This window comes from Diorhabda carinulata, chromosome 4, assembly GCF_026250575.1.
Source record: "Diorhabda carinulata isolate Delta chromosome 4, icDioCari1.1, whole genome shotgun sequence".
NCBI classification, from domain to species: domain Eukaryota; kingdom Metazoa; phylum Arthropoda; class Insecta; order Coleoptera; family Chrysomelidae; genus Diorhabda; species Diorhabda carinulata.
This window is the reverse complement of record NC_079463.1, coordinates 25851141-25879133: the sequence shown is the minus strand read 5'-3', so window position 1 is coordinate 25879133 and position 27993 is coordinate 25851141. Positions and strand designations below refer to the sequence as shown.

The window sequence follows — 27993 nt, the reverse complement described above, 5'->3', positions numbered from 1 at the left end:
TTTTTCTAACCCTTTCTTTATCGGCGTTTACAGCGTCAGCAATCCTCCGGATGCTCATTCGACGATCTGCAGAGGTTTTAATATGCTTTATTGTTCTAGAAAATGTTATAATTTCAAATACAAAGCTAGTAACAATGAACGATGTTAACTAATAAGTAAAGGACAAAAACATTTACAGTATAAATATAAAAAAACTTATGACTTGTCACAAAGTAAAATTCTTAGAGAGGATTCATTGCAAGGCAGAACCACAATGGACTTAGGAGTCATCCTGGATAGGTATATTTTCCCCAACTAATGGGTATTCCGTCAACACTGAGGAAATTTGGACTGCTTTGCAGATGTAGGTTTATTCGCTATCCTTTCATCGTTGTTGAAATGAAGCTGACAGGTTGCTTTAGATTCCTAAAAACGAGAGAGTCTCATGAAAATCATTAAGAGTTGAGACTGTGTACCGCTTTCTCCTTCAACTTACCTCATAGGTAGGGATTCGATGGTGTGAATTGAAAGGAATGCGATGAATAGATGAAATTGGAGCTTCAAGAAATTATGCATCTTCCAGAAGTTTCCCGTATCAGTGCTATCGATTGTGCAGCAGTGTGGGTAGTCACTTTGACCGTTCCTAGGTAACAGTAGCAGGTTTACCATCACTATACACAATGGAATACGGGCCAGTCATATCGGGTTCTGACACTGCACACGATATGGTCATACGATGACTATAAAGCTGGTGTACATAACTTCCAGCTCATTGAAACAAAGGAAGCGATCTGTTTGCTTATAAATGTAACCTTCCAATTGAATTTGACTTCCTACAACATAGCCAAATATTGTACACATCAGACAACTCTAACATTCGTATATTGGTAACCAGCTTGAATTTAGTACGGAAATCCACTTGCGTGATTGAACAAATGACGGTCAAGTGATTGGGTCTTATTTCTTCTGATATTCACCGATACAACAGACCTTCCTTTCTGTTGCCACACTGCCCAATAATTTAAAGTTCTTAACCATAGAAACCATAAGTGTTGGTCCGTGCTCCTTTATAAAATTCTACGTGTATTAAAAGATATTTTTCATGCAGATCCGGATTTCATTGCCAGAATTATAACTACGAGTAGTTTATGAAATGAAGTCTATAAATATAACTCGTTCTTAGGAGACCAATTAATCAAATTCGAATATCCATATCAAGGTCATACTTTTCTCCTATTGTGAAGAATAGTGTGATCAGAGTTCGTTCCAAGTGAAAAGCTGTAAACTCAAATGGGTACCTACTGGGTACGAGTACATTTGCGAAATCATATGCGGCATCATACCAATTCGGTTCGGGAAAGTCGGGTATGGATCTCAATTTTTTAGTTGCTGAGTATCTTCCTGTTTGTACACAACCACCTCTTCATCAGATTTAGCGGCTTCTAGCTTGGTACAAATAAATATAGAGAAAGATCTCAAATCAGCAGTGATAGTGTCTACGGATAATTATTTTCTTTCAGATTTGCTTTTTGTGACATCGGATAACACAGATTGAAGTTCAAATATCTTGAGAACCAAGTTGGTTTCGTATACCATTCTGCTCTTATGTTACTGTTATTTTTATATAATGTGATATCAACAGAATTGATTTTATTATTTTGTTCGATTTCGATTGTGAATTGAGGTTTTTTATTATAAGAAATGAATTTTTCAATTTGATTCTTTGGTGCGGCAGTAATAAGTTTGGCCGATAGATCTATCCAACTATCAGATCCTGCTTAGCCATTCAGGAAGCAAAATCTGTAGTAAAAGAAAATAATTATCCGGAAAAATGATGAATAATATATTCAAGAAAAGGATAAACAGATACTACAATCAATTAAAAAACAAAACAGAAACGAAACATCAAAACATAAAACATTTTTCCTTACTATATGTACAAGGACTTTCCCAATAACTATCATCATATCATAAAGGACATAATACATTATCCAAATATTTCACTAAATTAAAATCTAAAACACCAAAAAACAAAAGAAATAATATTATATATCAAGTGCCTTGTACTAATTGTGACGCTGTCTACATAAGGTAGACATCTCAGTATTTATAAAATAGACTAAAAGGTCATCAATACGATAAAAAAAAATAAAACTGCGTAACGAACCATGAAATGTCAAAAAAACATAAATTCAATTATAAAGATCCAAAAATTCTTGGAACGAAATCATATTCATAAGAACGAAAAAGCTATAAATGATAAAAAAGACCTAAATAGTTTAAGAAAAATTTATGGTTCTATATTGTAAATTATAATAAAATTACAAATAATTTAATTGATCACTGCTACATATTTAAGATGTAAGAAATAAGGAAAAATTCATTTTCTTTATTTTCTATTTTGATTTTATTCTTATTTTGATATCCATGCTGTAGATGATCTATTGATTAATATAAATATACAAATTGCTGGTGCCAATATCATATTTTGAAAAAGACAGGAATAAGTCAAAAAGTCAATTTTTATGTTTCTTCTAAATAATTATTTAAAAAAAACTAATTTTAAAACAGAAGAGACCTAAAATCAAAAATATCTAGAAGAATAAACATATAAATATATAAAAGGTCTAAGAAATAAGAAATTAAACAAATTTATATATAAATATATATGCCAACTAGATTATGAAGGTCAATTTGAATATTGAATTTTGAAGGTGATATTTTTTAAAACATTATAAAATAACCTTGCTCACCACTGTTTGTATTATATAGGTTATCAATTATATATTTATTTCATAGCTATCCCGCCACCTTTGTACGATCAATTAAAAGTTACAATTAATTGGCTCAACAGGCATGGGGTTGTTGAGGCCAGTGTTTTGGACTCGAGAAAAGACGATCCTAATACGCGGCTTTTGTTAACAGGTGTTAATAAATACACGTGGTGTTACATTAACAGATTAGTTTTATTTTAACAAAATAGCTCGGATCATGGTATAATACATGGTGTCAGGTGTAAAAACTTGATATAAAAGTTTGAGTAAATTTCGTACATTCGTACTTAGATATTAGTAGGCTGGACTTTGCTGCGATATAAGTGGAAGCCACTCAAATTAAAGACAAGTCGGCGAAATCAGTTATTTTAGCTTTAAAGTCTATTTTTTCTGTTCATGGGTCACCAGATAAAATAACTACTGATAACGTGCCTTTTGATAGTAGAGACTTTAAGACGTTTGCAAAAAACTGGAATTTTGAAATCATTTTGCGCAGCCCGTATTATGCACAATCTAATGGATTGGCAGAAAAAGGGGTAGATATAGGTAAAAATATGCTAAAAAAATGTTTGAAAGAAAACTCTGATATACACACTGCTTTATTGTAATACAGAAATTCACCACTTAAGTATATTGGCTATTCACCAGCAGAGTTATTGATGAGCAGGATTTGCAAGACAAAAGTGCCTATCAATTCCAGTCTTTTGCACCCGAAACTCTGTGAAGACGTTTCTGAGAAACTATTACGAAGACAGAATATTTATAGGTCTTACTATGACAAGATCTAAAACCTTTGGACCCTAAAACCAATGTGACAATTTTTGACCATGTAAAGAATAAGTGGGAGCCTGCACAAATTGTTTCCAAGCATAGCTCTCCGAGATCTAACCTTGTGAAAGATTCCTTTGGTAATGTGATTAGGCGTAATCGCATTGACCTTAAGGAATCCCTAAATGAGTATGTGTCTAAAAGCAACGAGCCTGACATAGATGAGAGTAGTAGTGAACCTTTAGTTCAGCCTGCTGTGTCACTCAAGAATGAAAAACCTTTGCTGGAGGCTCCCCCTGAATGTTTATTATCCAGTCCAAAAGTTTTAGATCATGATATCAAAACCAGATGTGGTCGTGTGATAAAAAAACCGGACAAACTAAACTTATAGGAGGAGATGTATTATATAGGTTATCAATTATATATTTATTTCATAGCTATCCCGCCACCTTTGTACAAGTCAATTAAAAGTTACAATTAATTGGCTCAACACGCATGGGGGGTTGAGGCCAGTGTTTTGGACTCGAGAAAAGACGATCCTAATACGCGGCTTTTGTTAACAGGTTTTAATAAATACACGTGGTGTTACATTAACAGATTAGTTTTATTTTAACAAAATAGCTCGGATCATGGTATAATACACTGTTTGCCATCCGTACATAGTCTACAGGGCTTTTAGGAAACTATGATCTGAATATTCGAGCAATATTCCCGATCACGTTCACTGCCTTTCGTAAACTAAACGAAGTAATCGGGTAATAACTATATGATAAGATTCTTTTCACCCTATTATATCAGTGGGTACATGCGGTAGGTTGTTTCGTTTATTTTTGTTTTTTGAACTTTGAAGGTGTAAGATAACGTTATCTATGATTAATTCTTGATAGCAAAATTATTTACAAGTTGCTGAAGCTTGCAGTTTTTGTACTTTTTGCTTTTTTGAGATACTAATAACGATTAAAATTTTGTGTTGGTAAATCACTGATAACTGCTCAATGCTGATTATATAATTATGAAGACAAATTTATTGCAAAACTAAATGAAAGTCTATGAACACAGAAAAACTATGAAGTTATAATTGAGTTCTAAATTCGAAAGTTTTAACGAAAATACAATGTGATTTTCAGCAGCTCTAATAAAAATCTCGTTCTGGGCAGGATCCTCAATGATCTGATAGTTAGAGAGCCTTGAATTGTTCAATATATATCCGGCTGTATTTCCTCTAAACCAAGATACATACATTGCAGTTACTCAAATGAAACCCATCCTCATCCGTTAATGAACAATTCATTCATTCGTTGATGTTCCTGATGCGACGTTCCTCAGTCCATTGCCGTGTCAATAACTTGGTACTTCTAGCTAATTTTGTTTGTGGTATACCTCTGATTATATTTTATATAAAATTAAAACCTCGAGCAACTTACGGTTGTAGTAACACAGTGTTTTGAACTATGGCTTTATAACACATTTTATGTCTTGGGTAAGATCTGAATATCATTATTGAATAATTTTTGGACAGGGCAATTTTCTGGTGGAAAAGCTGTCTAATTTATCTAGACTAGACAATTTTTCAACTGATTTGATGTGTTTTTCTCTTTCTCTTCTTGACATTTAAGGGGCAATTGACTGCTCTCCTTTCGAAGGAATTTTCCAGATAATCGAGAGACGTGGCACTGATCTCTCTTTGATAAGATAGAAAGGGGCAATACTCTCTCAACGACATGAGTCCGCTGAACAAAACGGTTGTTATTGGTGGCGTGGTGGCTATATGTTGCCCACAAGGTGGAGTTTTGTCTCAAAACCTGGGGTATCTGGTTGTTTACGAATCAATCACAGATCTAAATAAAACAAGCTTATATACTCATCCGAAGACTTATTTATTTTTGTTTGTGAAAGAATTTTTTCAACTTTTGTACACAGTGCGGTGAAGTATCTAGGGGTTACTTTAGGTCCCAAACCACTCGAATGCTTTATTCAGATATAGAAAGATAGTCTAACATACGGTGCAATCGTCTAGTGGTCCTGTATAGAAAAAGTGGAACTAAAGTAGAATATCATTTTGATGACAGTAATGAAACGATTCAACCCCACAATACGAAATAAGGAGACCACTTAGCATATGGATGGATCCTGGATAAATTACTCGGCCGGAACAGACGCAGAATACTGCGAGATAAACCGATTTTTCTCGCTTGTGTCGAATTATTACCTTGAGCGGAATATGGTCCGACGATAATGAGTCTTCTCAACAGGAACACCGTAATTTCAATCTGTTAAAACATTATTGCTGCTATGAAACCCATAACAACCGAAATGGTGTACCCTAGGTTTGTACTGAATTGCAGAAAGTCCTACATGAACTCGTGAGTGATATCTGCAATGTCCAGCTAGTCTGGTTTCCCAGTTACTAAGCAATAAGAATAATGACGAAGTTGATTCGCGCGCTAGACTGGAATCAGCAAAACCGCCAGAGCTCAATCTTGGAATAGCCAAAAGTATATACGGAGATAAATGGAAGCACCTGACATGAGACAACTGAAGGTACACGTAGATGAACCTTTTGTATGTCTTATTAATCAACTGTTCCGGCATGACGGCATATCCATGCTATATGGATTACAGAAGATCCGGAATGCCGTGGGTGCATGGAGAATGAAAAAACTTCACACCACGCCAGAGTTGAGTGCCAATCAATCAAATATGCAAGGTGCAAAATTTTGGACAAGCCTTACAATGTTCTAGCTGAAAGATGAAATTCAAGGAACCTTTTTGAAGGACATGTGTCTTTGATAGTTTTGAGAGGGTCACGAAGGCCTTATCAGAAAGTATATGTACACAGAGGTTCATGACTGCCCACTGCCATATACTGAATGCATTTAAATCAGAATATATTTTTACAAAACTTTATGAGGAATTGAATAGTGTATTAGTATTTCCACATATTCTTTAATGATAATATATTCTTTGTATGAATTGATACGTTGAAAAAAAAAAAAAATTAGTAAATCTATGTCTTCTCGTATAATTTTCAGGATCTCAAAAGGACGGTGTTGTACTCATTCTGAAATTAACCGATTCAATTATTACTTTGTATTCATTATGGTTGATTGCTGCTGATATCATGAAAGACCGATTATTGTGAATTTGGACATTTGCCTTTCGATGGAAGTTTAGTGGAAATTAATACATTTCTTTTTAGTAGTCATAAAACCTGATAAAAGTCGAATAGTAGTAAATTATTCAAAGTTCAACCCACGTTTTGCACAATTATAGAGAATAGAATCAAACAGATGTCTCAAGGACAAAAATCCTGTTGGCGCTCACTATAAAAAAATTTAGCTAAATATATAACATCGAAATATAATGGATATAAATCAAACAATATTATCGGACGAGGTGAACCTCGGTTTTAGAAAAAGTAGTTACTATGTCGCTAAAAAATTAATTGTAATTTCACGACATTCTTTGTAAACTGAGAAAATAAAACTCTGTGTATTAAAGGTTGGATATTTTGTCTTATTTCCATTTCAAGAATATTTTTCTCACAAATTTGACCGAAAATACGATTTTAAGATCTACCATATAGTAAAGACGTTCAAGTTATGTATTCTTAACAGATTAGTTCCAATCACAAGGTGTAGTGTGCAATCTATTGTGAATTCTAGTCCGATAATGGAAAATTTGGAACGGCTGCGTAAACGCCGAAAAATCAGTCCTCAACAGTTAATGAAAAACCATTGATATTTAATTGTTTAAAATCATTTACAGATAAACATTTATGTAAAAGTGTTAATGACACAGCGGGATTAGTTAGTAGTACGCTTGGTGTTGGTAAATCTAAGATTCCAGAGTTATTAAAGAAGAGGAATGTTACGAGTTTCACACAGCACGTAAAGCTCCAAGACATCCAACATTTAAAATAGAAAATCAGAAGATAAAGAAGACTTCGAAGGAAAGTACATGCGACAAAGTTTTTGTCACGGTTCAAGATGATCAGGATTACCCTGAACTGAGTCAAAGCACACCATTGTAACTTTTAAAAGAAATGGGCTGAAAAATGTACTTCATAAAGTCCATTTTAATTGAAAGAAACGTATTGTAGTATAAAGAAGAATTTACTTAAGAACTATAAAAGAAATGAGAGATTAAAAAAGAAATATATTTTATTTAGATGAAACATAGATCAATGAGGGACATCATCAAATTAATTCTAGAAAGATGAAACTGTTTCAAATCTAAGACGGGCTTTTTCTAATAGTTTGTATACTGGTTATACCGACTTTAACAAATTCTTCGTAATCCCCTTGAATTGTCCATAAGAGTCAATGTAAAATATACCTTTTACATTAAGAACATTTTTTGCGAACAACCTCTTTATAACGAATTTTCAACTATCAAGAAAAAGTATAAATACCTCTAATTAACGAATTTTGTCAACCCAAAACCTTTATATAAAGTTCCCACCAATGTATTCATGTCGGGACAGGTTTCGACACGCTTTTGTTCGTAAAACAATCATTGTTGTTTGACGGAAAGTAATGTAAACACTGCTGCTCGTTACTATTGTTAAAGATTCAAGTTGAAATGGCTCAGAAACGTATTACCTTTTTATAACGAATTTTAGACCAACCTAACCTCAACATAACAAACTTCAGTTCAACGAATTACTTGATGTAACGAATATTTCCTTGTTTCCTTCCGATTTGTTATATCGAGGTTGCACTGTATTACACATCGACACATCAAACAGTTTTGTTAAAGATGGGTTATTGAATTTTCAATCTATTTGTTTCTGTGGCTACCATGAAGATATAAATGCTAACGTTTTTAAAGATAGATCTTTTTCCTTAAAATTTTAACAGGTAAAGGATATAATACGAGTTATCACTGAAGACTTTTAGAAAAATGGCCCACAAACAATTGAATCGGTGAGTGCAGAAACCACTTCAGTCAAAAAAATCCGAAAACTCGTTTTCAATGAAAATGAGCGTAGAAAGGCAAGATGCGTATTGGGTGCAAAAATTACATTAGTCTGTTGAGTAGTTCCGTAAAAATACAGACCGTTTGTTTCGAGTGTTGAGTGCAGAAATAACATGAGTCAGTGACTGACGTTGTTTCTGCACCCACCGCTAGATCGCGGACCTTAAGGTGAGGGTTGTTGTTGTATCGAAGTCAGTTCAGTCAAGTGTTACAACGTGTTCTAAGTTAGTTTTCAACATCTACTGGAATATTAGACAAAAAAACCAGTAGCCAGAGAATGCCGAGGGAGGAGTGTGCAAAAGAAGCAAAATTCAAGTTTGCTCCCACCCGATATAAAGAGTTCCGCTATAACTCTGAAGAAAAGGGGGTATTCACAGCATACATTTTCATTGAAAGATTACAAAAGCACAGCTATCAACTGCTGAGACCTGCTTTCCGTAACGTCGATATTGATTTTCCTTCAAATATTGCAGCCTACCCATCAGGGAAAGTTCCAATCAACATAAAGAAAATGGAAGACATCAAGAAAATGATTGTTCATATTCCTGAAAACTTCAAAGTTTTTTATGATAAACTATTTACCTGGCCAACCAATGAACATGACAATGATACTATCGTCGAGAATGATCTATTTTAAGAGCGTTTCAGTTTGTTATATTCCTGTCTTATGACTTTGCAATACTGTAACTTCATTTCTCATGTAATATGGAAAAATATACGTTTGTAAATTTTTTGTGAAATTAAATAAAATTAATATTATTAACTAAAATCGTAACAAAATTAATAACAAATACAAACTTTTAACGAATGGTTATCTTTTTCCAAGTTTCCTACTGTCTGTAAAAATAGTTGAGTGCAGAAACAGCATTAGTCAAAATCATAGTTTTAATTCTCTTGGGCCTAATTTATGTGGAAATTAGGTAATTTTTTTATAACAGCAACATAAAAGCATGTTATGACAAAGGAAAAAAAAGTTCTCAAGTATTTTCAAAATTTGGAGGAGTTATTACGTTTTTTCTCCCTTCTGAAAAATTGTCTCTGCCACCATCGACGAGAACGAGGTTCTTCCATTAAAATATAAGCTGCTGCAATGCAGGCCAGACGACGGTGGCGGTTCAAATCACCCATTCTTCGACTAAACCTAACTGACTAATGTTTCATGTCGAATTGCAATTGTTTGTTGAAATAAGAAATGTTTGTTAAAACTGCACTTTAATCAACGTGTTTGACAAACTTGTTTCCCCATTGTTTGTTCAATGGAGACGCATCTTAAGAAAAAAGGACACCTCCTTCATGTTGTCGCATGAACCTAGAAACATTTTGTATACACTCCAGTACACTATCTTCCAAACCTCTGATTTCTAACAGGCTCTTTCTTTATAGCGGTCTTTGAAACACAGAATAAATAGGATGACGTATTGATTTGTAAGAAAACAACTATTTAAAATACAAGTTGCTTTGTATTAGTCATACATGTCGGTTAGTGATCTGATCTTTCTTCTCTCTCTATGTAACAAACGACTTGAAACCTTGGACTAATTGAGTAACCAAAATAAATTCGTCTTGCTTTACACTCAAGGTAGTTAAAAATAAACCCATATAATGATAGGCGGAAGTTTTCTATTTTAAACGAATTAAAGATATTTTCCAATTACCAAAGCAATATTTACAGTAGCACGTTAAAAATGATCTAAAATTAGATGATGCTAATCATAAATTTTTTATTCAAGAAAGAATAACCAAAAAATTTTGCAGATATATTAATAATTTACACTTTACTATACTACACAAGTAAATCTGTACATATATATTTGATTTGAGGTTAACGTGCCTCAAACACGCTGGTCATTGCCACATGAAAAACAATTAAAAATCCTACAAAAATTGATGAGTTGCTGTCCCTATAAAATCGTAATTTTCAACATAAAATAAATATATAGAAATATGCGCTCAAAAGCCCAACATTCAGAGTAAGCTAATGTATTATCGGGTGAATATAGACAATTAACAAAAATTTCATGACAAACAAATATTGATGGAGACCTTGGTTTCGCCCTAAAAAATTAAGTCCCCATTAGTCACTTGAGATTATTAATATTGATTTTTGTTATTAAATTTAATTGTCATTCTGATTCATACTCTTCACAGTCAACTTTAATGTCTTAATCAACCCATAATGGTTGAGGGCATTTCTTTGAACTGCAACTCTCAATGAAAGGAAGGCAATGGTATTGGAAACATCAGATCCTGTCTACATTATCTACAATCAAATTTGTGTAACAAAAGAACATGAAGCATGGGGAGGAGAAAAGTTTCAACTTTCTCATAAGAATTTGGACAAGATGTTTATACACAAAACTTTACTCTAAAAATGAGACAAGAATATTTCTTGGTTACTCTGAAACAATTAGATATAGAATATTTTTCCCATAAGGATAGAAATACATGTAGACGTAATTTTTGTTACAGAAAGAGATACAGATGTTTTCCCTGCAAGAAGAGAAAAAACAGTAATCTCTCTAAATTTTGAGGAAGGAGATACATTGAAGGACAGTTACCCGAAATCTTGAATTCTGATGAGGAAAGTATTCAGAATCTTGTTATCAGACCAGGCAAAAAAAATTGAAAAACCTATATAAATGGAAGACTATAAAGTATGAAATGTTATTCTGAGAAGGAGGAACTGTTTACCTATCAAAAGAATTTCACGAGTAAAAACAGGTTGCAGAAAGAATTTAGTGTTCTGAAAGAAAATAATACATGGTGTGAACTTTCTTAGCTAAAGAATAGAAAGGTGAGAGGTTGTGAGAGTTGATGGTGAAAAAAAATAGTGAGTTTAAAGCAAGGCTAGTGGCTCGTTGTTTCCTAGTAAAAACAGAGCTGTCGCAGAAAGAGCTTAATGTTCTCGAAGAAAATAACACATGGTGTGAAGTTCCTTGGCCAAAGAATAGAAAGGTGATAATCTGTGAGAGCTTGAGGTGAAAAACAATAGTGAGTTTAAAGCGAGGTTAGTAGCTCATTGTTTCCTGGTAAAAACAGAGCTGTTGCAGAAAGAGCTAAGTGTTCTAAAAGAAAATAACACATGCTGTGAAGTTCCTTAGCCAAAGAATAAAAAGGTGATAATCTGTGAGTGTTTAAGGTGAAAAACAATAGTGAGTTTAAAGCGAGGTTAGAGGCTCGTTGTTTCCTACAAGAAAGTGATTAAAGTCTGTAAGACATTTACGCTGTGTAATTTGAATACATTGGTTATATTATTAGTAGAAGCAAATAAGTTGGACATAACAATATATCAGATATAAATGAGAAGTGCTTTTCTGTATGGAGACATTGAATTTGAAATGTTCATGAGCTTGCTAGTTATTTTAATAATTTATATATAACTCTATTTTCATTCAAGTTTCATTCATTAACCAGACCGGGGCAAATTACTAGTATCGATTTACCTGTTCCTACCTGCCAACCCAAGAGAAGTGATAGGAAAAAAATAGGCAATCTAATTTTTGCCTATACTATGGGCTGCACACTTTCGATTGGTATAGAATTTATTATTAACCAAACCGGTGAAATATTTAAAAAAGATTTTTTTTAATAATTAATTAAATATATACTGGACTGAAATTTGCTAGGCAACCCATATTTATTGATATATTAAATTACATAAAAAATATGTTCGATACTTTAACCAGTTCGGTGAAGGTCGTTTTATATCGGGATCTTTATCTCTCACTATCCCGGACGTTATACAAGCTATCTGGTTGGTGGCAGTTGTTGCATTCATCAGTGCACATCCTACCTGGACAGGTAAAATATCAACTTTTCAAATCATTTTAAAAAGTTCCTTTTTGTTTTGCACTTTTGCAACATGGATCTATTATTGCCAGATATGTTTATTGTTGTTAAACCTATGCGTTAATTATGAATAAAAAAAGGTTGGTATAGAAATTTAGAGGGAGACCGGAACACTTTGGCCACTTTTTACTTCTAGCTGACTGACCTCTATCTTCTGTTATGGTTCATTAACCAAATTTTCAATTATGGGTCATGGAAGCCCCCTCATAGTGACAACTTTTCCACCTGATAAAATATGAAAAAATAAGACCGATTCTGTATAATCAACATTCTAATCTACATAGATTTTTGGCTAAACTCTCCCGCTTGGGTAGTGAGACTTTGACCAGTCTTGAAAAATAATAGAAAAATGATGGAAAAACAAGTATATTTGTTGAACAAAGCCAAGGCTAATACAGAACATGATCAATCTTCAAAATAAACATTTTTTATGAAAAACGTGAGTCACACGAGCTAGATGTTGCACACGCACTCAAAGCATGGTAACAACATAATAAGTAATGAAAATATTTCATGTGGCTAAAGTCTCCCCCTGCCAAACTCTCCTGGACTCCCCCTATCTATTAACCAAACCGGTTAAAGTTTAAAACATTTTTTTTTTAATAATTAATTAAAAATATCCTGGACTGAAATTTGCTAACCAATCCATATTTATTGATATATTAAATTAAATAAAAAATATGTTTGATCCATTAACCAGCTCGGTGGAGGTCGTTTCATATCGGGATCCTATACTAATAACAAATCACAGATTTGACCTCCCTGAAATTTTCTCTCGAAAACGTAGCTTAGACTATTATTATTAGTGACAATATCTTTAGTATCGACATTTGCAATTATAGTGTCAGATAAGAAAAATTGTGGCATGTAAAGATAGTTTGGTTTATATTGTTCATATTTAAGATTAACGGGTAGTCGCTGAAAAAATGATTTTAGTCATAAAAACTTCCAAACAGATAAATATTGTATTTGCGTACATACAATACAATTTTTTTAAGCTTCCTACTTGATAGAATTCATTAGTTCAATGATATTCTGAGCTTGTTTGATGGTTGGCATATCTATCATACTTCCCTCATATGTGAAGGCTCCCTGGCAAAATAAATACATATTTAAAAATTACAACAATAATCTATTGTTGAAAAAATTAATAATATATTCAAAAAAGGCTTCTCGCATAAACGCTGAAATAAACATTGGAAATTAGATCCCTTTGTACAAATCTTGAAAAATTCTGTAGGGTATTGTGTTATTGTTTTTTGTGTCTCAACTCTGTAATTTATCAACTTTTAACGGTGTTATCTGCAAAACATCCAACCATCCTCCCATGTCTATCAACATAAATGGTGGCTTCATCGAAAATGTCAATAAATTTAAATATCTGGGGTGTTGGATAACAAAAGATATAGACCCAGATATAGAAATAAGATCGCGCATCAGCAAGTAATTGTTTAAAAACTTCGTATCTGGGACACATGTAGAAATGACAAATACAGACATTTGCAACTTCTGATCAAAGGGAAAACGTGGTCCTGGCAGACGACAGACTTCATGGCTGAAGAAGGTCCAATCAATGAAAAAAGAATGCAATCTTCTCAGGTTTAAAATTGTTTAAACCAGCATTTATGAGGATTGTTGAAGATTAATAACCGAAAACTGGCGACCAACAGTTACTCTCAAATTGGTTTTTTTTATCCTTCACTGAGTCTGCACGTCCTAAAACCTGACTGATCATGAGTCCACAGAGTCTTGCCGATTTTTGTTAAATCACATTGTACACTGATTTGGTAGTTTCGTTTTTTTTTTGTTCTCTGTATTAAAAAGATCTCACGATCATAACATTACAGATAGTTCACTCTAATTTCAAAAACGTTGTCCAAATTTCGATTGGGATTTTTGAGTACTATCTTTTTAGCTATTAAGCGTAGTGTTCTTTATCTGGGATACATACTATTCCTTTAATTTGATGTTCCTCGAAGGCTCTTAAAAGACCTTTGGCCCATTCGACTTGAACCAAAGAGGGTGAAAAAGATTTTTGAACGACTTCTATTTGATCCGGATGTATAACTTGTTTTCCAGTGAATCCCATGTGCCTTCCTTGTTCACTTTGACGTACCAAGCCCTCTAAATCTAAAATATAAATTACTGTTACATTAAATTAGCATATTTAATGCGGATTTAGGCAAGTATATATGTAATAATATCCGAGAAATACAGAAAAATTTAATAAACTTTAGACCTCATATATTGATAGTGTTTGATAACTGAACAATTTTGTGAATAGATATGGTAATTGTGTTCCAGTCCCATCCATACTTATCAATCACGATATAGTCGACAAATATTAATATCAATTATGTATAAAATGATTGCAAAAGAAGTAACTCTGGTTTTTCTAAGTATAAGCATCATCCCTACTTACACAAGAGGGTAAACCCTATTACACTCGAGTGGTGCGAGTGGTGCCTACAGTGTGGAGTGCTTGTGGATATTGAACATCAACTTTTGTAAGTTATAGTATTCGGAAAAGACGTGCCTTGGTAACTGATTTTACTGGCTTGCATTTCTTCAGAGAAAAGTTTTAAAAATCGGATGACTTGTTGTATTGAAGTAAATGGACAACATTTTGAGCATCTGCTGAAATCTCCTTTACTGTATGTTTGATAAAATTCCTAATTTCCCCACTTCACAAATATGGATCTACTTCAAACATGTCACAAACATTCAAAGATTTGTCTTCAGTTATTGTAGGTTTTCTGACCCAAAATTTGGATAAATAATTTACTGCACCAGTTTTGTTAAACGTTTTACTAACTTACTAACACTAAAACCTTGTTAAGAGATTTGTATTAGCACATAAATTATTAAATAATATTCAAATTAAACGAGTTTATTCAATCGTATCCATCTAAATGTAAAATATTTATTGTCACTTTGGTGGAGATACTGTAAATGCAGCTATAACTCCGAAATTATGGTATTTAGGTATAGAGAATATTACATGAAAAATTTATATATATAATACAGTATTTCTTAAGAATTTCTAAAAATAACAAAATATATAGAGTGATCCAAAAAGTTCATTATTTTTCCGGAAAAGGAAAGATCTGATAACAATGTAAATACCACCATAATACCGGCCTTATCACGAGACCCTTGCGCACAAAAATTTATAAAAATCTTACAAGCCGTTTCCGAGATAATTGAGGCGTTCCATACATAAAACTTCAACCGTCACCCGTCAAACACAAAATTGATACTGGCGATGAAAAGCCAGTCAGACAACCAGCTCGCAGACTTCCTAGAGCAAAGAGAGAAGAAACTGAAAGAATAATTCGAGAGATGGAAGATAAGAGAGTAATAGAACCATCTGCCACTCCATGGGTGTCTCCAGTAGTACTCCAGAGTACACTAGTACTCTAGTAATAGTAGCAAGGTAGATGAGGTCCCGGAAGATGAGGAGAAGACTGCTTTTACTACCTTATCTGGACTATGGCAATTCAACGTTATGCCACTCGGCTTTATAATACGTCCGCGACATTCAAAATACTCATGTAAAATATCTTAGAAAAATGCCTGGGTTGTTTGGATGACATCGTGGTATTGGGAAAGTCATTTGAGGAATATTTCAGGAATTTAGAAGACATATTCAAGCTACTTCTAGCTGCCCAGCTCATGCTAAACCCAAAGAAATACCAGCTATTCCAAAACCAAGTCAACTATCTAGGCCAATGAAAGAGTGGCAGTAGACCTCGAGAAAATTGCCTCCATACAGCGATGGCCACAACCAACCGATAATTATCAGGTTATGACTTTCCTTGGACTTTCACGTACTATCGAAGATTCTTAAGAGCTAACTCAACTCACAGAAGAAGCAAGAGCTTTCAACTAGAACGAAGACTGTCAAACGGCGTTCGGAGTCACTTCAAAGCCTCTACGACCATGTGTTGGAAGCCAACGAGAAGAAATCGGCTAGGACTAAGAAACTACAGATAGTAACCAGTTGGATAGGCGAAACGTTAAGAACTTGATAGAGGTATTCCAGGATACCAAGGTTCACACATTAATTTGCGGCTATCCAACTCATCATCAGTACTTGGTGAAGACGGTGCCGTTATTTCCATATGACCGGAAAGTGTAGGAATGGGTCCAGACACCGATTTAAACATCCAGTCCATGAGCTCCAAGAGGGGGTAATGTACGAACTCATCTCCACCCTGGAGCCGGTTGCTGAGATATAGCAGAATTCTAAAATTTGGCGAAGGCACCGCCTTCCGAAATATCCAGAATTTGTATGATCTTTGTTTTATCAGACTAGGGAGGTCTATATATATATATATATATATATATATATATATAGGGCAGTTTAGTTCAGTTTATAAAAAATAGTCGTAGTGAACAGAACGGATTAGATAAGTAATCGAGAATTTAAATAAATTGTTCAAGTTAGTTAAGTGTAGTGTATAGTATTTATAGTATTTAAATAAATTAAGAACGTAAGAGACACTGTTTATTAATTAACTCCTCGAATAGAAAGAGTGTAAAAGCTCAACAGTAGGAAAATGGACATGGAATGAAGGATACTACGAGAACTCAAATTGCACACATAATATATGGTATCGAATAGATATCAAAGTGATATAGATATGTTCCAAAAAGATAATTAATATATTTCATGTATAATATTCTACACCTAAGTGTATCGATTGAATAAAAAAATTCATTTAATACACTCATAGCTCATTAAGAAAACCATAAGTATGAAAAATTATTATAAAAAATTGCTAACCTTTGAACTTTATATACACCATATCAATTGCTTGAAAATTATATGCTTTGGCATATAAAACTAGTTTTTGTCTAGCATACAAAACTTCTGTAGCATCTTCGGTTCTTGTAGCACCTATCAAAAATTATTACATATATATATATATATATATATATATATATATATATATATATATATATATATATATATATATATTATATATATGAATTTCTTTAATTTCTTATATATTTTGATATGTTTATGTTTCTAAATGTTCTTGATGTTTTAAAACTAGTTTTTTTTTTAATAATTTTTTGAAAGATAGCGTTTCGACTAATTTTAAGTCTATATTAATTTTTCCTTAGTCCTTACATCTCAAATATGTAGCAGTAATCAATTAAAATATTTGTAGTTTTATCAGAATTTATAAAATAGAGCTATAAAATTTACTTAAATTATTTAGGTCTTTTTTATCATTTTTAGCTTTTTCGTTCTTATGAATGTGAACCATTTTTCAAAATTCGCTTTTTCGTGTATTAGATTCCGTCTCAAGAATTTTATCTTTTCTAAATACTGAGATGTTTGCCCTATATAGACAGCATTTAGTACAAGCACACTATAATATTACTTCTTTTGTATTTGGTGTTTTAGATTTTAATTTAGTGAAATATTTGGATAATGTATTATGTCCTCTATGACTTATACTAATATCATATTTATTGAAATAATTCGATAATTATTGGGAAAGTCCTTGTACATATGGTAAGGACAAATGTTTTATGTTTTGATGTTGTTTATCATATTTTCCGGATATTTTCTTTCAATGCAGTTTTCGCTTTTTGAATAGTTTTATAATAATTTTCATGTCTTTCGAAAATTATTAAAGGACTAATTTTAGAATAGAAGACCTAATATCAAGAACATTTAGATGCATTAATATCATATTTTGATAAAGATTTAAGAAAAGTCGAAACGTCAAAATTCATCTTTTAAAAACTATCAAAAAAACTAATTTTAAAACAGAAGAAACCTAAAATCAAGAACATTTAGATGCATACATAAATATATATACACACCTATACTGGCACAATAATCATCACTTCCAAAAACTAAAGAATTTGGTATAATTTTTTGTTTATCGGCTAATGTTACCAATGTTTTACATATTTCTGAGATATTTATGAAAGCTTTAGCAGACTCTAGAAATATGATTAAATTAATTTTGTCACGTTGTTTAATGTATTTATCGATACAATCTGAAAACTAAATTGTATGTATTTAGCAGAAATATAAAAAAGTTGAAAATTGGTTTACTGTAAATTATTATTGAATAGATATATTTGTGATAGGTCAAATATGTGAAGGAACTGTTGTTATTTGTTACACAGCAGTGTTGATTAAAATCAATCTAGGTCTTTATATACATTTTATTTACATCTTCATATATATACATCATCTATCACTTATATCTTATAAAACCAACCATGTGCTAAAAACCCGGTAAAACCATATATTAACTTAACCTTACTTTTCTCAATAATAATCAACTACAAAAACAAAACTATGTACATAGAACATTAAACTACTATTTCTACAAATCGAGCGCCATCTCTATAAGAAAGCATTAACTTAAAATAACTCCTAAAGATTTCTATTATAACAGGAACAAATAGATAACAAAATTAAACGATTCAATTGTATTATTATAATTGTTGGCAGGTTACAATATTGTATTTCATTCAATTGTTACACTTGAAATTTGATTCGCTATCGCTGGTTTGTTCTTTCATTAAATTTCCTTCACAAAGGCACAAGTGTTTTAAAAGTTTTCGAGGAGGTTTACTTTTTCTCTCGTAGCTGCTACACACCATACATTACAGGCCGCTTCTATATACTTACCTTTATTTTTCTGATGAGATTCAGCTCTGAATGTTAAATTATCAGGTTTGATCAAAGCTTATCAACAATATAATTGGTTTATACATTTTCATTATTAATGCATATAGTCAACTTCAAAGCATAGACTTGATACTGAACACATTGATTGTTTACACCAGAAGTTCCCGAACTTTTTTCGGCACTTTCAAAATACTTATAAATAGTTTTCATTGATACATTTACACCATATTACCAATTCGTTAAAAAATCAGATCTAACTTTGAAGAATCAAGTACACTCCTGTTGTAGAACTTTCCGGGGACCCCTGTGGGTGCACCAGGACCACTTTGGTAATCACTGGTTCACACTATCAACACACCAAGACTTACAAATACAGGTTCAGAGATTGAAGATAAACTGGACCTTCACTCTTTGAAGACGATAACTTAATTATCGAAACGCGCGTCAAACAGTGCAATTGTGAGTGTTGGTGTAGTGCTAGTGTAAACAGAGTGTTCAGTATGATTGTCACCAACGGTTCCAGGAATTTCAACTTAGAATTAACTTCATGAAAAATACCTGGGTTGTGGTAGCGAGCATTATCTATCACTAAAACGCATTTTTTATCGTGGAGTCAGAGATAAATGTGTCATCTAATTACTGATCAAAATCATTTCGTCGTACTGAACAGATTGTTTACACTGTCACTGCTCCAATATACCCAATTACACAGTCTGGCGTGCGTTTCGATAACCAAGTTAATGTCTTCAGAGACTGGAGGTAAACTAAAGTCTATTAACTTGACCTAGGTAGGGAAAAATATTTCGGTGGAAAATTTAACATTCATTCCTCAGCTGAGAAACTATAAAGAATAGGCCCATCCAACAAATCATTGTTGAATACATTTTTAACCATTATTATGATTGACAACGTGCTCGGCAATTCCCGATTTTTCCATTACATACACACATTAACAGACTAACAGACTTCTTAGTCTGCTTAAAATAATTTTTGTCACATTCAAAACAACTAACTTAATAAATACCAATTTTCTCCAAATCTGGTATTTTATCCTGGATTACCAAAAAATTGTTTTAATATATTGCTGGATTTATGAACCAATTTCAAACTCATTCCGTTAAAAATGCGTTGTCATATGTCGGAGCGTTTATCCAGTAATTATTCATAGGACTTTCATTTCGCTTGTTTCCAGGAGCCTTTTTGTTTTGGCAGAGTTTCTGCTGTATACGTCATTATGGGTCTGAATACAGTTTTGTAGGTTCTTGACTTGGCCTCAATACTCATATTATTTGTTTTTCCATATAGTGTCGTTCAGACATCCGGCTGCTATTGCTGTCTGTCTCAATATCACCATATCCGGATAGTTCTATACCCAGATATTTGAATTTGAACTATGTGTGGATATTTATTCGCAATATATCATGTTTCTGCCTTGTTGATTATATTTTCAATCAACCATTTCCTGGAAATAATCTAAGTCTTCAATAATTTTATAAAATAATTTCCCTCTTCACTTCCAACAACTCCGGAAACAGTAACCAAAATCGACCAAATTGAGCGTGCAGATCGTCGAATGAGCATCCGGATGATTGCCGAGGCTGTAAACGCCGATAAAGAAACGGTTAGAAAAATGTTACACGAGGAATTACAAATGACAAAAGTCTGTGCGAAGTCAACGGGTCTGCTCAGATTTCCTTAAAAGGTTAGAAAAAGATCTGCTTTGAAAGGGACCCGATTTGAGTCGATGGAAGACGGTAAAGCAAAAAAAAGAAAGAGAAAAAATGGAAAACGTTATTACTTGCGACGAAACGAGGATTTTTCAATACGTTGTTGAAACAAAGCAATCGTTGAATTGGAAGTCGCCTGAATCGTCCAGAATCAAAAAGCAAGGATGTCCAAATCAAAATTCAACGCAATGTTTATCGTTTTTTTTTTTTCGACATTAACGGTATCGTGATGACTGAATGGTTTCCAGACTGTCAACCAGACTTACTATTTGTAAGTTTTGGCAACACTACGAGAGCGAGTTCGTAAAAAACAACCAGAGTTGTGGAAGTTGTGGATTTTGCACCAGGACAACGCACCTGCCCATAACGCGCTATCTGTGAAGCAGTATTTGGCCAGTAAGCGCACTCCAGTGCTCGAACACCCTCCGTAGTCACCAAATTTAGCACCGTGCGACTTTTTTGTCTCGGAAGATAAAATCTGCTTTGAAAGAGATCCGATTTGAGTCGACGGAAGCGGTAAAGCAAAAAACGGCAGAGCTCCTAAAGGCACTCACCAAAGGAGACTTTCAGCACTGCTTCGATCAATGGAATAAACGCATGGTAAGGTGAGTGGCGAGAGGAGTGGAGTATATTGAAGGGAAGCATTCGAATGTAGAATAATTTTTATAATAAAACCCTTTTTCGTAACCAGCCTCGTTATTTAATAGCCAGGTGCGGTAGGTCTTCTTATAAACCTATCGTGTCCAATTAAAAAATACTAAACACCATTTCCTTGGAAAAGCCAATAGTTCGAAACTATAACGTCACTGTGCAAACTGTAAGGCTTGCACTTACGTTTGAACCATGAACCTGTGAATGCAGGTGTGAATGTGAGGTGATCTACAGTTTCCACGTCCTCCAAGCACCAGCGATATTCTGAATAATACATTATGGATATGGTTTTTAAACTAGTATAATTATCTATATAAATTAATTACACTGTTGATAAAAAGCTTACTTGTAGCTTGAAAAACGTACCCAAATAAAAAATCTAGCTGACTACTTCACCAATTGACTGATTAACAATAAAAATAAAATTGAATAAGCTAACAAGAACATAATTCAACTGTACTTTGAGTTAAATTAATATAGATATCAATCTTATAAATTGTCTTCGATGTATTTAAAAAAAACGGTCATGACGTAAAGTTGTTCTCTGCGCTTATATGAGTCGTAACCAGTAAGAAAAACCAATATTTCTATAGTTGATATTTATTGAAAATAATCGGATGATGTAATGTAATGTAATTTTTTTATTTTCGAAACCATTCGTCATCAAAATACTTACCCAATGCAATTGTCCACTATCTTCTACTTTTGGTAATAAAATAGTATGTGGCAAATAATTTCCAGATAAACAAACCTCCAAATCCTTCTCACATATTTCACTATCTACAGAATTAATTCTTACTCCTATATCAGTTTTATTTTTTATATCTGGAATTAGTCGATTTAAACTTTCTCGTATTGTATACCTTGCTTCATCCTTTAGTAAACAAAATTAATAAATAGTTCATTTATATACAAGCGTTTTCGTAATGGAAATGTGGAAAAATTAGATACCAAAGTGTACTGACTCTAATATATTCCGAGCTTTCAAATACTTATACAGTGGAAACTCTATTAACCGGACGTTGTCGTTAGGGATTCGAATAATCGAAAGTCCGGATCATCCGGAATGTATGAAGAAAAGCGGATTTTGTGAAATAAATTTTTAATAAAGTTTAATAATAGTAATAAGTACTTATTAATAAATAATAATATTTTCAATCAAAAATAAGAATAAGTTTAATTTGGTTTAAAATATTTGGTAATTGGCATTTGACGTAAGCAGTTTTCTTATTAATTCATTGATCATTTTGGGCAATATATGTTGTTTAATTCATGTATGTTGATTCATAATTCATGGTAGACATGTGTCGCTATGAACACCAGTTTCTATCGCTTGTGTGAGAGGTTAACCGACGGGTGGTTGACCTCTTCAACTGACCAATGTACATTTTGTCACAATTTAAACAAAGAATTTCAAATACTATGTTAGGCAATTTATTGATTGGTGTTTTATATTTCATTTTAGTAAAAATAGATTGAATATAAAGGGTTTGACTGTATGCCATTTGAATATTATGTTGTCTAAAGATTCCAGGGAGTTTAGGAGTAACTGATTTTATATATGGTAAAGGTGTATAAATAGGTGAGATAAAAATGGCGGAATTGAGGTTAGAGTGTGTGTCTTAGTGTTACGTGAGAGATATAAATGAAAATTGATATATCTTCCAGAACTTATTGGTTTCCTGTACCTGTCAATTAAAATTTTGTTATCTTCGTTTCTTGTAAATTTAGTATCAAGAAAAGGTAACGATTTGTCAATATTTTCCTTTTTTATAGTGAATTGTGTATTAGGATCGAAACTATTGAAGCGAAATAGTTAATTATCAATTTCATTATATATATATTTATGTTTCTAAATCGTCTTGATTTTAGGTCTCTATAAAACGCTTCAACTACTTTCAGTTTTCATCAAGATATGATTTGACACTGACAATTTGCGTATTTATATTAATCAATAGATCACATACAACATTAATATCAAAATAAAAATCTGTTTTAACAAGAACAATCAATTTTTCCTTAGTTTTTACATCTAAAAATATGTAGCACCCTTTAATCAAATTGATTGTAGTTGTTTTGAAATTTAAAAAATCGAGCTATAAATTTTATTTGAATAATTAAGTCTTTTTTTATCATTTATAGCTTTTTCGTTCTTATGAATGTGAACCATTTCTAAAAATTCTCTTCTTTGTGTATCAGATTCTGTTTCAAGAATTTTTCAATAATTGAATTCATGTTTTTTTGATATTTCATGGTTCGTTAATGCAGTTTAATTTGTTTATCATACTGATGACCTTTTAGTCTATTTTCTAAATTTGAAGTATATTAGGTACTTCTTTTGTTTTTTGGTGTTTCAGATTTTAGTTTAGTGAAATATTTGGATAATGTATTATGTCCTTATACCATATTTATCGAAATAATTCTATATTTGTTGGGAAAGTCCTTGTACATATGGCAAGGAAAAATGTTTCATGTTTTGATGTTTCGTTTGAGTTTTGTTTCCTAATTGATTATAGTATCTCTTTATCATTTTCTTGAATATGTAGTTTATCATTTTTTCTGGATAATTTCTATCTTTCAATGCAGAATTTGCTTTTTTAATAACTAAGCATCTAAATCAGAATCTGATAGTTGGATAGATCTATCAGCCAAACTTATTATCACTGATCTTGTGTCATGATGACACTATATGGAACGCATCAATTATCTCGGAAACGGTTTGTACGATTTTTATAAATGTTTGTGTACAAGGGCCTTGTGCTACGGCAGGTATTATGGTGGTATATACATTGTTGTCAGATCTTTTCTTCTTCCGGAAAAATAATGAACTTTGTTATTTTAAATGGATCACCCTATATATTTTGTGTTTTTAAATAAAAAAAATTCTTTAACTATTATATACATATGAAAAATTATTTAACTATTACAAAGTTCGCCCAATTAGAAAAAATTAACCCAAAATTGTGATGTAAGCATTTTTTATAACACCAAAAAAATTAATAAACTTTACGTTTGTGCACTGACGCGCATCGATGGTTTTGATACCCCAAAATACCAAAAGCTCTAAAATTTTTCCAAATTTTCTTATACCATTCAACCATTGTTTTGGCGTTATAAAAAATCTTGCATCACAATTTTTAGTTAATTGTTTTCTAATCAGGTGAACTTTGTGATAGTTAAATAATTTTTCTTTATTTTTTGAGTCTTTGGTTCAGAATCCAGAAATATGTATAAAAACAGATGTTTAAACATTTTTTATCCACTTAATCTTCAATTTTTGGTAGTAAAATTATGAAATCTATTATAATGTCATTATATGTCTATTCTAAAATAGACTAAAACTATGATCAACCGTTGAAGTTATTGGCAGTTATGAATTTGAATTCAATCCAAGCAGTCTTTGGAGACTCACAAAGTTCCATTATAATTCCATGCTTCTACATAAATATATGTACAATAACCTAGTTACCATGACACCTCAAAAACAATAATCGGAAACTATGTTGATGAAATCACACTCATTCTTCTTCTTCTCGTGCGTTTCTATCCCTCGCAATATGAAACAATTCTGTTACGCTGATATTTATCCATTCTCTTATGTTACGGAGTCAGGATTTCTTCTTCCTGCTGATGCCTTTCTTTTCCTTTACTCTGCCCTGCATTGTTCTGTAGCAGTAGGTATTTGTCGTTGCGTAAGATGTGTCCTATGTAAGATGTTTTTCTTATCTTAATAATTGTCAACAGCTTTCTTTTAGATTTCTGTTTGCAAACATTGAGGAGTACTTGACAAATGCCTTTCGAGCCATTTCAATTCTGATGTTGATTTCTTAATCTGGATCCATTTGAATAATTAATAATTAAATAATTAATAACATTGAATGCAGTTTTTAAGAGTTTATTATGTTTTATACATTTTATATATACATATATTATACATTTTTCAATTTTTTTTCGGACGTAGTTCATAACTGCGCCGCGAAGTCTCCCATCAATTCTACTTATCTATTCAGTTACGTTGTTCTTTAGCTCATCCAGTGTGTGAGGCTTGTTTAGATACACTTTAGGTTTAGACCTTAAGTAGGCCCATAAGAAACAATCTGGAGCCGTTAAGTCAGGGGAACGTGCTGGCCAGGCTTTATTCCTTAAAAACTGCATAACTATTCTAGCGGTATGACTAGTTGCCCCATCTTGTTGAAACCATATTCCGTGATCTTCAACTCTCAATCTACGTAATTTGGTAGTAAGAAATATTTGTAGCATTCGCAAATATCGCTTCAAGGTAACGGTTACAGTTCGATTGTTCTCTTCAAAAAAATACAGTCCAATAATCCCAAGGATGCAATACCGCACCAAACCGTAATTTTTTAGGCATGCAACTACATTGGTTGTTCTGCACACCAATATCGAAAGTTTTGTTTATTAACAAAACCCCATAATTCTCCATAGCTACTAAACTGCATACAATAACAAACACATCTATAATAAACAGAACTCTCTCACCAATTCACGTGTCAGGCAGTGGTGTGTTAAAATGTGCCTCATTCCAGTGCCATACCCTGTATTAATACTTTGGTTTTTACTTATAACCATAAATTTAGTTTTTTCAATATTTATAGTGAGTCATATTTTCACATTCTCAGTCGATTCTCTCTAATAGGATTCAAAGATCTTCTTCACTCTCAGCCATTATAGCAGTATCATCGGTGAATCTTAAGTTGTTGATTAATGTTCATCTGATGTTTACCTTCTCATGTCTCTACTCTAGCACTTTCTGAAATACAGACTGAGAATATAGATTAAATAGTTGTGGAGAAAGAACTCAGACTTGGCGAGCTCCCTTTTGAATTTCGATTTCGTCTGTCAGATATTTTTGATTAATAGTATATTACTTGGATGTAAGTTAATAGTTGTTAAATTCTCTTTAAGTTTATCATGTTGGATTTTATCAAAAGCCTTCTGGAAATTAATGAAACAGACATATACAATTTCATTGTGTTCTTTGCACTTTTGTAGTAGTACTGTGATAGAAAATAATGCTTCTCTAGTTCCCAATCCTTCTCTAAAGCAAAACTGCATTTCACCTAGTTGTTTTTCACATTTTTGATATATTCTCTGCTGGATTATTTTCAATATTACACTCTCATTATGCAAACTTAATATTCGATATTTTTTCTTCATGTATTCAAAGACAAATTTGAATTTCTCCCAAAGTATTAAGTTAATTCCTAAAGATAGTTCAAGAGCATCTAATTTAGCCTCTACAGAACTTTCGACCTAACAATTGATAGAAAATTATATCAACATTATATTGATCAAATTCCTTAGCATATTAACAGTTTCAAAGTTAAGATTATGTACAGTATCATATTAATAACATAAAAATGCACTGCATGTCATATATATAATTCAAACATAAATATTAAAAAGTACTAATATTTAAAACATCCCCAAAATGAGTATTATCATTTAATTTAAATAAAACTATTTAAAAAAATTACCTTCTTGTTCAATGCCACACCATCTTCACAATCTAGAGCAACACAATCTATTGTGAGACTTTGAATCTTATTAATTTTTTTTAAATCATTTCCTGGAACATACAAAATAGCTCTTCTGGGTTTGTAATATCGTACTGAAATCTGAAACAATACATTTAATTGAAATCTAGTTCAATTCATAAACACTCACTTCTAAAACAGTTCTTTTCAATAACTTCATATTATATATCCACATCTTGTTTAATAACTTAATATTTTGAATGTAAAACAAAATAAGAAAGCAAATTTCTTATTAATAATATTTTTGAGTATGTTCCAATAGTCGCTTTCCAATCACACAATTTGAGTACCCAGTCGGGCATATGGGTGCGAAATGCTTCAAACCTATGTTCCCAAGTGCATATATGTGATACATATATGCCAAATATTGTCGTTTTTAAGAACTGTGCGTCGAGCAAAGCTGTGTTTTCCCCTTGCTCTTCAAACACCAGGTAAATATTTGGGCTCCATAAGCTCCAAAATTGGGCTTTAAACACAAACAGTAGAATTGATGTTCTGTGGGCATTTATTTCAAATTCATTCCGATTTATTTAGAATAACATTTGTGTTTTCTTAAGACAAAATTTTCTTATATTATTGAATTCAGAGACAAATTGGGGATATGCGTTATTACTTAATGAAGAAAACTATAAAAGGGGCTTAAGAAGGTATATATAGTGAAAAATATAGTTTCAAAGAATTGCTTCCATAGTATTCGTATCTTTTAATCAATCAATCTTGAATTTGAAACATAGCAACAAATAATTTGTGAAATGTTTTCAAAATTGACACTTGACACAAAATTCACCAAAGTTTGTTCCAATTCATTCATGTGTGCCAAGCTCATGATCGTCGAGCCCATAGGTTTGGTGCACAAAGTGTTTGATAAATTGGAAAGCAACTAATATAATCTGAATTTATGAAATTATATTAAATGTGATTTTTCGTTCCAACAGAATAAAGTTAACGTAATGAGCAAAAAGTTTTGGAGTGAACATATGGATATGCCCATGTCAACATATATTTTAGATCGGACTTTATCAAATTGTAAAATATTTTTA

At 32.4% G+C, this 27993-nt stretch overlaps 1 protein-coding gene across 1 annotated transcript; it reads right to left on the bottom strand.

Annotated features, from left to right (window-relative positions):
• Positions 1–13301: 13301 nt before the first annotated feature.
• LOC130893529 (citramalyl-CoA lyase, mitochondrial-like) lies at positions 13302–27735 on the bottom strand. Its single transcript, XM_057799753.1, has 7 exons — positions 27084–27735; positions 26894–27034; positions 22072–22269; positions 18195–18381; positions 17140–17253; positions 14302–14480; positions 13302–13442 (listed from the first exon to the last, which is right to left on the bottom strand). The coding sequence occupies exons 1-7, from the start codon at positions 27126–27128 to the stop codon at positions 13353–13355; spliced, it is 954 nt and encodes a 317-aa protein (XP_057655736.1). The 5' UTR covers positions 27129–27735; the 3' UTR covers positions 13302–13352.
• Between the last annotated feature and the right edge of the window lie 258 nt (positions 27736–27993).